Genomic DNA, 12,044 nt, shown 5'->3' on the forward strand with positions numbered 1-12,044 from the left:
ATCTATCTGAACATATTTTTAATCTTACATTTCTTTTTCCACCCACTTAAGAAACGTCCTCGTTTCTTTTGAGTTACAAAATTAAAGAAAAACAGAAGAAAAGAAAAAGAAAGAAACTACCTGTTAAAGTAGCTTTTTAGAGTCCCTTATGTCAAAAGATAATCTCTTAAATATCCAGGTAGTTTAACTGGACGCCGGCCTAGACATGTCATTTGAGCTGAACTTGAACTCTGATTAGGTGTGGACGTAACACTGGCTGGGTCCACTGAGGAAGAAGGCACTTGAAGAGGAAGGGGTGCCTGTGGGAGGATTTGGTCTTCTGACGTTAAGTTAGGTGTGCACCGTGCAAATTGTGGTGGTTTGAAAGGTAACGCACCTGATAGAGCGGTCAAGGATGGGGAAGGATACGAAGCAGAGAGGGTAGTTTGCTGCGGTTTTTGAGGAACTGGTGCACAATATGGTCTCAGTCGGTTGTAATGAACAATTTGACATTTTTCTGGATCATCCAGAAGATAGTGGATTTTGTATGTGACACCCACATCCCTCTCTGACTCCAAACATTCCACAATTTCAAAGGGTCCTTTCCAGTGAGGTGTAAGTTTCTGTCTTACTGTGGTTGGGTCATGCAGCCAAACAAGATCTCCCTCTTGATATGGGGTAAAATTTAGATTCCTATCATAATGTCGCTTCTGTTGATGATAGGCATGTTCACTGTTTTGGGCAACAGCTGTAAATACATCCTCAAGTTTACTGATCATATCTACAGCATACTCAGGGACTGACTTGGTTGGAGATTGCGGTGAACTCTTTGGCAACAGTAAATTAGCTGGCAATCTGGCTTCCCGACCATGTGTCAGGAAAAAGGGAGTAAAGCCGGTCGATGAATGGGGACTGGTATTATATGCTAATGCTACCTGTCTGAGATAATCATCCCATTCTCCTTGCTGTTGCTGCAAAATCTTCGTCAACTGGTCAATAAGAGTTCTATTGAAACGCTCAACCATACCATCACATTGTGGATGGTAGGGGCTAGTCCTGGTCTTCTGAATGCCCACCAGTTGACAGAGATTTTGAATTAGCTCAGATTCAAATTGTCGCCCTTGATCTGTGTGTAAGACCTCTGGAATTCCATGTTCACAGACAAAATTTTCAAACAGACACTTTGCCACTGTGGTAGCCCTCTGGTCAGAAATAGCATAAAGATTAACATATTTCGAAAAATAGTCTTGCACAACAAGAACATATCGATTTCCGTGACTTGTAACAGGAAGTTCAAGAATGTCCGCAGCCACTTTCTGAAAAGGTGCAGTTGCTGTTATTGTTTTCATAGGTGCTTTTTGACGAGGAATTGGGGTGCGTCGGGCATCACAAGGAACGCATTTCTTACACCACTCATATATGTCCCGGGACATGAAAGGCCAGAAGCAGAGCTGTTGTGCCTGTTTCACAACTTTTTCTGCTGACAGATGTCCAGCAATGGGATTGCCATGGAGAGATTGAAGGACTTGTTTCCTTAAAGTTTGAGGTACAATGACCTGACAAGTCACAGACTTCGTACTTGAATTGACGATTTCTCGACAGAGAAGACCATTATGTAGCGTGAGCCTTGTGAATTCTTTCCAGAAAATCCTCTCCTCCTGTGACCGTTTGCTTATCTTTCTGTATGGTGGCCTTAACCCCTTTAGTTTCCAACTTATTACTTCCTTTAAAACTGGATCCTGTTTTTGGTGCTCTATAAAACTTGATTCAGAAGTAGCCAGTTGTAGCATAAGAGATGGAGTTCTCTCCATCTCTTGATTCACACAGGCAGATAAGGTTGGTGAAACATGGGTTATACTGACTGATGGACCCAAGACTTTGGATCCCTGTGCAGCAGATAAGTAACCACTGTCAGATTTAGATACTGGAGAGCCAACATTAGCCTCACCTGAAGACGAGGCTGGGATTTCCATAGCTGAATCCGATGCTTGACGACGTGATAGGGCGTCAGCATTTGCATGTTTTAGTCCTTTTCGGTGTATGACCGTCCATTCAAATGGATCCAATTCAAGGGCCCAGCGGGCTCTTCTCCCAGTGCGATCGCTGTCAATTGGTATTTTCCTTAACCCCATGAGAGGTTTGTGGTCCGTAATGATGAAGAAATGCTGCTTATACAGATAGTGGCGGAAATGTCTCACAGCCCACACAATGGCCCAGAGTTCCCTATCATACGTGGACCACTTCCTTTCAGCTTTTGTGAGGACATGACTGGCATATGCGATCACTGTTTCTTGAGTCCCCTTTTCCTGGGCTAAAACAGCTCCAATAGCAGATGCAGAGGCATCTGTGTACAGAAGAAACGGTTGATGAAAATCTGGGAAAGAAACAATAGGTGGGTGAGATAGGGCATGTTTCAAATAGGTAAATGCCTCATTACATTCAGCTGTCCAACTGAATCTAGCATTTTTTTCTGTCAATTTATGGAGAGGGACTGCATGCTGAGCAAAATCTTTTATAAATTTCCTATAGTAAGAGCATAATCCCAAAAATGACCTCACTTCAGTAGGTGAGCGTGGTACAGGCCAATCTTGGACACTCTGAACATTCCTTGGATCAGGTTTTATCCCGTCTTTAGATACAATGTGGCCCAAGAACTGAACCTCCCTTTTGGCAAGAGAGCATTTGGAGGGATTGAGTTTTAACCCACAGGACTTGAATCTGGTGAACACTTCCTCCAATTGCTGGAGGTGATCATTAAATGTCTTACTGAAAATAAGGACATCGTCCAAATACACCAAGCATGTTTTCCATGGCAGACCACGAAGCACCATTTCCATCAACCTTTGAAAGGTTGCTGGAGCATTTGTCAAACCCATCGGCATAACTTTAAAATGGTACAGCCCATCACCTGTGGTGAATGCGGTTTTTTCACGATCTTCTTTTGCCAGTTCCACTTGCCAATAACCATGCTGAAGGTCTATTGTGGAGAACCAAGCAGATCCTGACAAAGCATCCAAAGCATCATCAACTCTAGGTAGAGGATGAGAGTCTTTCACGGTTACTGAATTTAACTTCCTGTAATCTAAGCAAAATCGCCATGTTCCATCCCTTTTACGCACCAACACTACAGGCGCTGCCCATGGGCTATAGCTTTCTTCAATGACATCTGCTTTTAAAAGTTTTGTCACTTGTTGCTGTATTTCTTGTCTTTGTTCAGGAGTAACACGGTAAGGCCTTTGTTTGATTGGCAGGGCTTCCCCCGTCCGAATTCGATGTTTAATCATGCCTGTTCTCCCTCTGTCATCAGAATCCTTACTAAAAATATCACAGTACTTAGTCAACAGCGCTGTTAGGGATTCAACTTGGGATGCCGACAGATCTGAATTATCAATGGATACAGAGGGGGTAGCGGCCGAAGGATCAGATAGAATATTACAACATTCTCCCTCCAAAACTGTTGAGTCAAGAGCAGAAAGAAATTGAAACTCACCCAGGTGCTGGCCTGCATGGATTTCGATGTCTTCCTCTGTGGTATTCAAAACCCGCACTGTAGTCAGACCATTTCGAACCTCGCTGAGGGTGTGTGCAACAGCCACATTACTAGCCGTGTTGGGTTCCAGGACACCTGTGTAGGCTGTTGGCACAGGAGAAACAGCTGTTGCTCCCGCAACACATGCTGTGATAACCGTTTCACTCCATGGCGGTAGTTTGGTAGATGCAAGCACAGAAACATTACAACAGGCTGCAGCTTCATGACCTGTAGAGAGCAAGGGAAGCTCAAAATTCCATAAGGACATTTTCTCATTTGTCACATCAATCAGAGCATGATGCTTTTGTAAGAAGTCCCAGCCCAAAATAATAGGATGGTGTGCACCCCTAACGACCTGGAAATCATGCTGCAGTAACTCTGTGCCAAGTCTCATGCCCAAAACTAAAACTCCTAAAGTGTCCAGACATTGTCCAGTGACAGAGCGTGCAAGCACCATGGAAGTTTTTATGGGGCGTTTTCTCAACATGGGATGAGAATTTCGAAAGTCTTCCCCAACAATAGAAATAGTAGAGCCAGTGTCCACAAGAGCAGAGACCTCAACTCCTTCCACAATTGCCAAAATATTTGCTGACACTTTGTTGGGACTTTGTATGTGCTCATAGTTTTTACTAACTGTAAAATCGGTGTGAGGCAGGGAGGTTGAAGCTGATGTTTGCCCCTCAACATCAGCTAGTGGAAGTTTCCCTGTTGTTTGTATGGGTGTTGGCTGTCAGGGGACTGAAAGCGTACAACGCGTCGGCTCTGGGGGCTCTCATCTCTACTCCACCGACGAACTGGGCTAGGGCTGCGAGCCCGTCTATATTCGTCATTACGATACCTGCGGTCTGAAAAGTTCGAAGCCCTTTCTGATGAGTAATAAGGTCTAACTTTGTCACCTCCCCATGAGTTGTCACTGTCCCCTGTCATTGTGCGACGCCAATCAGTTGACACTGCAGCATCCTTTCGCCAGCTCTTAGATGAATGAGCATTATCAGACTGATGTTGTGGATTATGATATGTTGGTGAAGGGCTACGTGTCACTCTAGGCTGTTGCTTTACTGAAGGAATTTTGTTTCTCTCCCAGAATTCCAAACAGTGTGTGAGATGAGCATTTTTCTCTTGTAGCTGGCGTACATCATTTTTCAGTTCATTCACAGTTATTGTTAATTGCTCCACAGCCTGAAGTAACTTTCCCTCAGTATGATGAGACTGCACAGCGGCCACTTGATTTTGATTTTGTGTAGACTGAATTGACCCTGCATGAAGTTGCATAGCTGCACGGGCCCGTTCACAGCGACATGCAACTATAAGGGCTTGATCCATATCTGTTGCACCTTGTTCATGAATTTTTGCTTGCAAAGCTGGGTCCAATCCAGCCACAAAACGTCTAAACTTTTCACCTTCCTGGGCAATAATATCATAGTCAGGAAAAGCCTCTAGGACAAGACGAGTAATATCAGCGCTGAATACTTCTAAACTTTCACCAATTTTCCGAGGGCGAGCATTCACATGAGTTTGGAAAAATGGCAATGACTGTTGAAGCCCAAAAACATGCTTTAGTCTCTCTGTCACTGTGTTGTAGTTAGTCTTTACAGGAGTTGGAAGGCTGTCCCAATACAAAAAGGCAGCATCAGATAGCCGTGTTGGCAACACGGATGATAACATGTTCATCAAATCTGTTCCTTGTGGTGTCATTGCTCTAACAGCCACTTCAAAACGACGAGCCCAACTAGAAAATGATTCAGTGCCATCCCCTTTAAATGCAGCTGGAAGTTCAATGTGTAAATTGCCTGCCACAAAAGGTGCCAGTGGCTGCTGGTTTACGCTGCCACTAGCACTGGATGAACTAGAGGATGAATTGGCAGAAGAGCTGGCAGCAGCAGCAGCAGCAGCAGACTCAGGCTCAGACATACTTTCTGTTCATTTGTTTGTATCTCACCCTTGTGTGGCAAGTCGTGTGGTTGTTCTTCCGAATATTTACACAATTATCACTTCATAAATCCGGTGACACAATCGGAGAGCAAAGTCCAAATGGTGCCAATTTCGCGGCAGTCAAGTTAATAAAACTCCGCGAAAAGCGCCAAAAATGCAAAAATAACCCAGCTGCCACCAAATGTAATATAGGGTTCGAGTATTTTGCGTGACTCACTCTCAAAGTAAATAAAATAAATCACCGGAGACGGCTTGTGAAACGTGACCTGTCTTTACTACTTTTCACCAGTCAGCGCTTACAAATGTAACAACCAACATGGCATTCAGCCAATCAGAATGTACAAAGATGAAGATCCAAGTAAATCTAACATTTCGAACAGTAACGCAGATTCCACACTTTAACTACCATCTATCTGAACATATTTTTAATCTTACAGTAGGAAAAACAAATACAATGGAAGTCAATGGTTACAGGTTTTCAGCCTTCTTTAAAATTATTTTTTTGTGTGTTTACCTGAAGAAAGAAACTCTTAAGGGTTAGACACAAGTAAAGAGCGAGTTTTTGGGTGAATTATCACTTTAAGGCACATGGTTGGCCTTAATATTATGAGGAAACGGATATAAACACACCACTGACCAACTAAAAGCTGATCTAAAGACAGTGACACAGTTTTTGTAGTTGTTGTTATTGTTATTGAAGGAGCATGTTAGATATATGAAGAGTTCAGATGCAAAAACCTCTAAGTGCCATCTGAAAATAAACATTTCTCTCAGCCTCTTTTGTTCATGTTGGTTTATTTTACTTTAAAAAATCTTTGAAATAACATATTTTTTGCCATAAAAGTAAAATGACTGAACCTACATTTCAGATGGCATTTAGAGGTTTTTGAATCTGAACTCCTTCATGTGTGTGTGTGTGTGTATATGTGTGTGTGTGTGTATATATATATATATATATATATATATATATATATATATATATATATATATATTGGAGGGTCTAGAATGCATGTACACATTGCTTATTACACACACGGAGATGCACAGCAGCACATAAATATATTTAAATATGAAATATTAAGTGATTGAATTGTTAAATATTATCATTGTCTACATATGTAAATATATTTTATATTCTATTTATTTTATATTTACAATCGGCTCATTCTTTAAATGGTCTTTAATCTCACGCATGAGCGTATCTGTTCCTCACAAGTGAAGCATTCAGTTTGGCTGTTTACAAAGTTTGCCATGTAAATAATGAATCTGTAATGGTGTGACCACAACTTGCTCTTAAATGAAATTGACTGGTTTAATGCATGTTATGCCCAAAACACATGCACAAATCATTAAGAAAATAAGGATGACCTTATTAGACCATGCTCAGGGTGCACCGACCGTTAATAGCAAAAGTGGATTCAGACACAGCCTAAGAGCAGCTGTGCCTGGAGTTATAGGGTGTGTGTTCACCGAAGTGTTTTTTGCACTGCAGAAACTCTAGCTGAGTGTTTTATTTTCCTGTTGTTGTCAATAGAAGTGGCACATTTTTAAGCGCTGGTTTTTATGCTCAATGCTGAGCACTCAAGAGTTTTTTTTAAACACTTTATAAGTTGGAGAATCGCTCACAATGGTTCATTTTTAAAACAGCACTCGCATTTCTGCACAGCAAAAACACTTCTGTGAACACGCGCCCTTAAACAATGCGCCTAAATTATTAAAATACGGCCCTTTAGCTCATATGTCAACATGAATTCTGTAGGATGAAATGAAGACCAGACCTTTCATGATCCTACAATCAATCATCAAACTACGCTTTTGTTTGTTGTGAACACGAGCCCTCTAGTGGAGGAAACTACACACTGTGTTTTTAACACTTGAATCCCCATGGGGTCAGTATGACCTGTCTGTTTTTCAAATGTGCATAGCAGACTTCAATAAAACATTCAATCCTTCCAGTCGTTTACTTTACTAAAGTTGCCTCAAGTGCAATTTTCTTATGGGTTTGATAAAACCAAATGAAAAACAGGCATTAATACCTATACGCACCAGCATGAGTCAAATTTACTCGCTATATAATGCTTGATTTATGCAATGCTAAGCAACACCTTTTACTCACTGAATAATGGGTTATCATAAATAAATAAAGTCACAATGAGTTAAAGAAGGCAATTTGTAAAGGCATTAGAAGCACCAAAGGTAATAAATTATAGTCTTGTGGTGGGGAAAAAGGATGAATTCAATGATCAAATTGAGATCTTTCAGCCAAGTCATGAATGTTGACATGTTATTGGCGCTGTTCACTCAGATAAACTATAAATGATAACACTATCAAATAAATAATGGTGAAGCTGTGCGCTTAAATTTGTCATTGCATACATCATATGCATTGTAGTAGTAAACTTGTATTGTTTATTATTGTCTATAGGCTATTTTAGTTATTGCATTTACATCTTAATAATAAATAATAAAATATGAAATATTAATAATAAAAATCTAGTGTTAAAAATCCTTTAAATTAAACCACAGGACAATTTGTTTATGTGGTCACACTTTATTTTGATGGTCTGTTGGTTGAACTTAAGTGACACTGCATCTACATGCCAACTAATTCTCGTTTGATTACACTGTAAGTAGACTGTTAAGTTGGGGTTAGGTTTAGTGTAAGTTGAGATGTACTTGCAAAGTTTCTTATAGTCAGTTAAATATCTGTTTAGTAGCAGTATCAACAGATCAGACAGTCTACTAATACTCAAATAGACCATCGAAATAAAGTGTCACTGTTTTTGTTGAATGCATCAGAATAGGGTATAAAAGGTTCACTTTTAAAAGATACACTTTGAATTTACATTTAGTCATTTAGCAGACGCTTTTATCCAAAGCTTTGGTACCGCAAAGGTTCACATTTGTATTTTCAAGGTACATATTAGTACCTAAAAGGTACAGAAGTGTACTATTGGTTCCATTAAGTCACAAGCCAGTTCCTGGAGGGCCGCAGCTCTGCACTGTTTAGTTTCAACCCTAATTAAACACACCTGATTAAACTAACTCAGTCCTTCTGGCTAGTTTGAAACCTGCAGATAAGTGTGTTGAAGCAGGGTTGGAACTAAACTGTGCAGAGCTGCGGTGTCAGTGGTGGGTCTGGTGTCTCGAGAGCTCTGTTATGATCAAATCAACATTATTGGTTATCTTACATAAATAAATAAAGTCACAATGGGTAAAAGAAGACAACTTGTAAAGGCATCAGAAGCACAAATTGCAAGGAATGATGGAGAGTCTGATGGTTTGTAAATAAATGATGCATTATTGCAATTACATCTCAAAATATGATTAACAACAAAGCATTATAATTTTGCACCACTCGAATAGGTAAATACTTTTAAAAAATCTACATGTTAGATCATATGCTACTGTTCTGTAAGTGATTAGTGTTAAAAATCCTAGAAATAAAACCATAGGACTATTTGTTTTGTTGACTACAATCTCAGAAGAGGGTACAGAAGCTGTGCACTTTTAAATCATACACTGTGGTACCTTAAAGGTTCACATTTGTACCTTCAAGGTACATATTAGTACTTAAACATTAAAGAAGTGTACCTTGTGGTTCCTTTAATTCACAGGTGTCAAAGGTGAATTAGGGTTATTTGTAAGTGATTAGTGTTTAAAAAAAATCCTGCAAATTAAACAACAGGACACAAATTTTGTTAATGAATAGACATAATCATTTCATGACACTTCAGTCTTTACACGGTGACCTAATGCAGTCAAATTATGCTTGTTAGTTCCTATAGACCAATTACCAACCTACGTCACACGGGTCCCGGGTTGCAAAAAACAGACAGGCTGCAATGGGAAAGATGTCGTGTTTTGCTGTAGGATGCCGAATTCGAGTCCAAAAATGGAAAACTTAACTTTTACCATACACCACACACTGCTTTAATACCGACTGCAGACGTCTTTGGCTAAATGGGAGCTGAATGAAGTGAGGAGCTAATTAGAAATGCTGGACTCATGTCATATCAGGTCAGTTGACGCTATGCTGAATCAGACTCATCACTCGTTTTTGATTGCAGAAATGATTTCAGCAAAAACAGTTACATATGGTGAATTAAACTGCTGACACTGAATGCTCAGAATGAAACGTGAAAGGTACGTTTATTAAGGTAAACTTAGTTTTATATTCACACATTCATTCAGTGACAACTTGTGACACACTCCCTATATTGTTTACCACGGCACTTTGAATATTCGGTCTGAAATAACCTGCAAGTGAGCCTTGAAAACAACATTAACACTGTTTATTTGACTGTGAACATGTTGTACTTTGATTGTCATTGGCTGCTGCTGATATGATTTCGCTATTTAGAGTTTGCAAATAATATTTTTATGAAATTATTTTATTAAGGAGAAAGTCTGAATGTGCGAATATAAAACCAACTTTACCTTTACAGTATGTGTATGTATGTGTAGGTTCACATATCCGTATAGCCGTACAGGTGAAGTTCGCTGTCAGAATGCAGTCGTTTTGCGTGTTGGTGATTAATTACCCAGGCCTTGTATAACGTTAGCTCCGTCTTGTTTCCTTGTCTTTGGCTAGGCGGTATCTCGGTGTTTAGCTCTTGAATCTGGTCATCATGGAGCAATATTTATTGCACATGACCTCAAAGAACAACATTGTTGGCATCCAAAGACCTGTAGACCTTTAACTTCTCTCTTGTAAAATCACTCGGAGCTATATTGAGATTGTACATTTGGGGCTGGATGCTTGGTCACTTAAACATCACTTAAACACACAGTCATTTAAACATAATTTGTGTGTGGGTCAAATTTGCAACAACTTCGGGCAGACCTAGAGTTAAAACAGAGAGAAAAATAATGGAAAAAAACAAACAAATGAGTCAGATGATCTGCATTTGCTTTGGCACTTAATCCGCATACGTGCAGGTTTCAGTGGTGTCTCGAGTGCTCAGTTAGGACCAAATCAACATTATTGGTTATCATAAATAATTAAAGTCACAATGAGTAAAAGAAGGTCATTTGTAAAGGCATTAAAAGCACAAAAGGTAAAGAATGATGGGGAGTCTGATGGTGGGAAAATAAATGATCAATTCAATGATCAAATGTAGATGATTAAGCCAACTCACGAGTGCTGAAATCTCATTGGCGCTGTTTTCTTATATAAACTATAAATGATAAAAGACTAATCAAGTGAATAATGGTGACGCTTGGGTCAAATGTGCAACAGCCCTTGACATGTTTTAGTGTTAAATCAGAGGGAAAGAATGCAAAAACTCTTCAAATCAGATGATGTGCACTTAATCCGCATTTGGCTTCGTGCAGGTGTCAGTGGTGGGTCTGGTGTCTCGAGTGCTCGGTTATGACCAAGTCAACATTATGCGTGTGCTGCGGACGCTGCGGGCTCTGCGGCCTCTCCGCGCCGTGTCTCGATTTGCCGGGATGAGGGTAAGAACCGGTGACTGTAAAAAAAAAAAAACCCGGAGCTCCGTCTGTACACTAACATCCTTCAGTCCCACAGGTGGAGAATCAGCAGTGTTTCTCTCCGCAGGTCCAGAAGCAGACGTGTGTGTGTGTGTTTTTCCTCCGCAGAACACTCCGCTGTGATCTTTATCTCTAATGCTGCCTCTGTTTCTCGGATAGGTGTCTCTAGTAAGCCTGGTAGCAAACACGCTGGGATACTCGGACTTTGCTGCTATCAAATCCCTGCGGACGCTCCGAGCCCTCAGGCCTCTCAGAGCCCTGTCCCGCTTTGAAGGCATGCGGGTAAGAGCCTCTAATCTCTGTCTGCTGATTCACCTCTGCTGTTTTAGGCCATTTCCACACGTACTGTACACGAGGCTTTTTATAAACAGGGTTTCCCCTGCTTTAGGTTAAAAAAATCTCCGTCCACATGAAAATTCAATGGCCTCTGTCCATCATGGCCTCCTCACCATCACCATATCATAGTTGGCCTACTTGTCTCCTCTCCACCAATCAGCTGGTGTGTGGTGTGTGTGGTCTGGCGCAATATTGGAGCTGTTGTGTCATCCAGGTAGATGCTGCACACTGGTGGTGGATGAGGAGATTCCCCTCAAACATGTGTAAAGCGCTTTGAATGTCCAGAAAATCACTATATATGTGAGGAATTTTTATTATTATTATTATTATTATTATTATTATTATTATTATTATTATTACTATTATTGTGTGGACACACAGCCAAACTGCATTAAAAAAGTGCAATTTTGAAAATACCTGTGTTTGTATGGACAAGACTTTACAATCTGGCAACCCATGCTCATTGGAAATGCATGCATACATAATATACATTGCTTAAGGGACGCAAAGTTGCAGCTTCTGATAGTAAGTCCACTAGGGGGTGCTTCTTGTTTACATTTTTTCATAATTTAATAATAATAATAATAGTAATAATAATAATAATAATTACAGTTTTTGCTATTATCAATAAAACTATTATTGTGATTTTTATTATCATTATTATTAAATGTTATTGTGTTTTCTTTATTATTATTAAATAGCAATGGTATTATTATTGTTAAATTTTGTTATTATTATTTTTTATTAATGTTGTAATAAAAATATTATTGTG

At 39.9% G+C, this 12,044-nt stretch overlaps 1 protein-coding gene across 6 annotated transcripts in view; it reads left to right on the forward strand.

Annotated features, from left to right (window-relative positions):
- scn5lab (sodium channel, voltage gated, type V-like, alpha b) overlaps positions 1-12,044 on the forward strand; it is a 267,011-nt gene that overhangs the window by 235,884 nt on the left and 19,083 nt on the right. For all 6 annotated transcript variants that reach the window (XM_073940500.1, XM_073940498.1, XM_073940499.1 and 3 more), the window contains 1 exon segment: positions 11,096-11,218. In XM_073940500.1, coding sequence (XP_073796601.1) covers positions 11,096-11,218 — 123 coding nt within the window.

This window comes from Danio rerio, chromosome 24 (assembly GCF_049306965.1).
Source record: "Danio rerio strain Tuebingen ecotype United States chromosome 24, GRCz12tu, whole genome shotgun sequence".
Taxonomy (NCBI): Eukaryota; Metazoa; Chordata; class Actinopteri; order Cypriniformes; family Danionidae; genus Danio; species Danio rerio.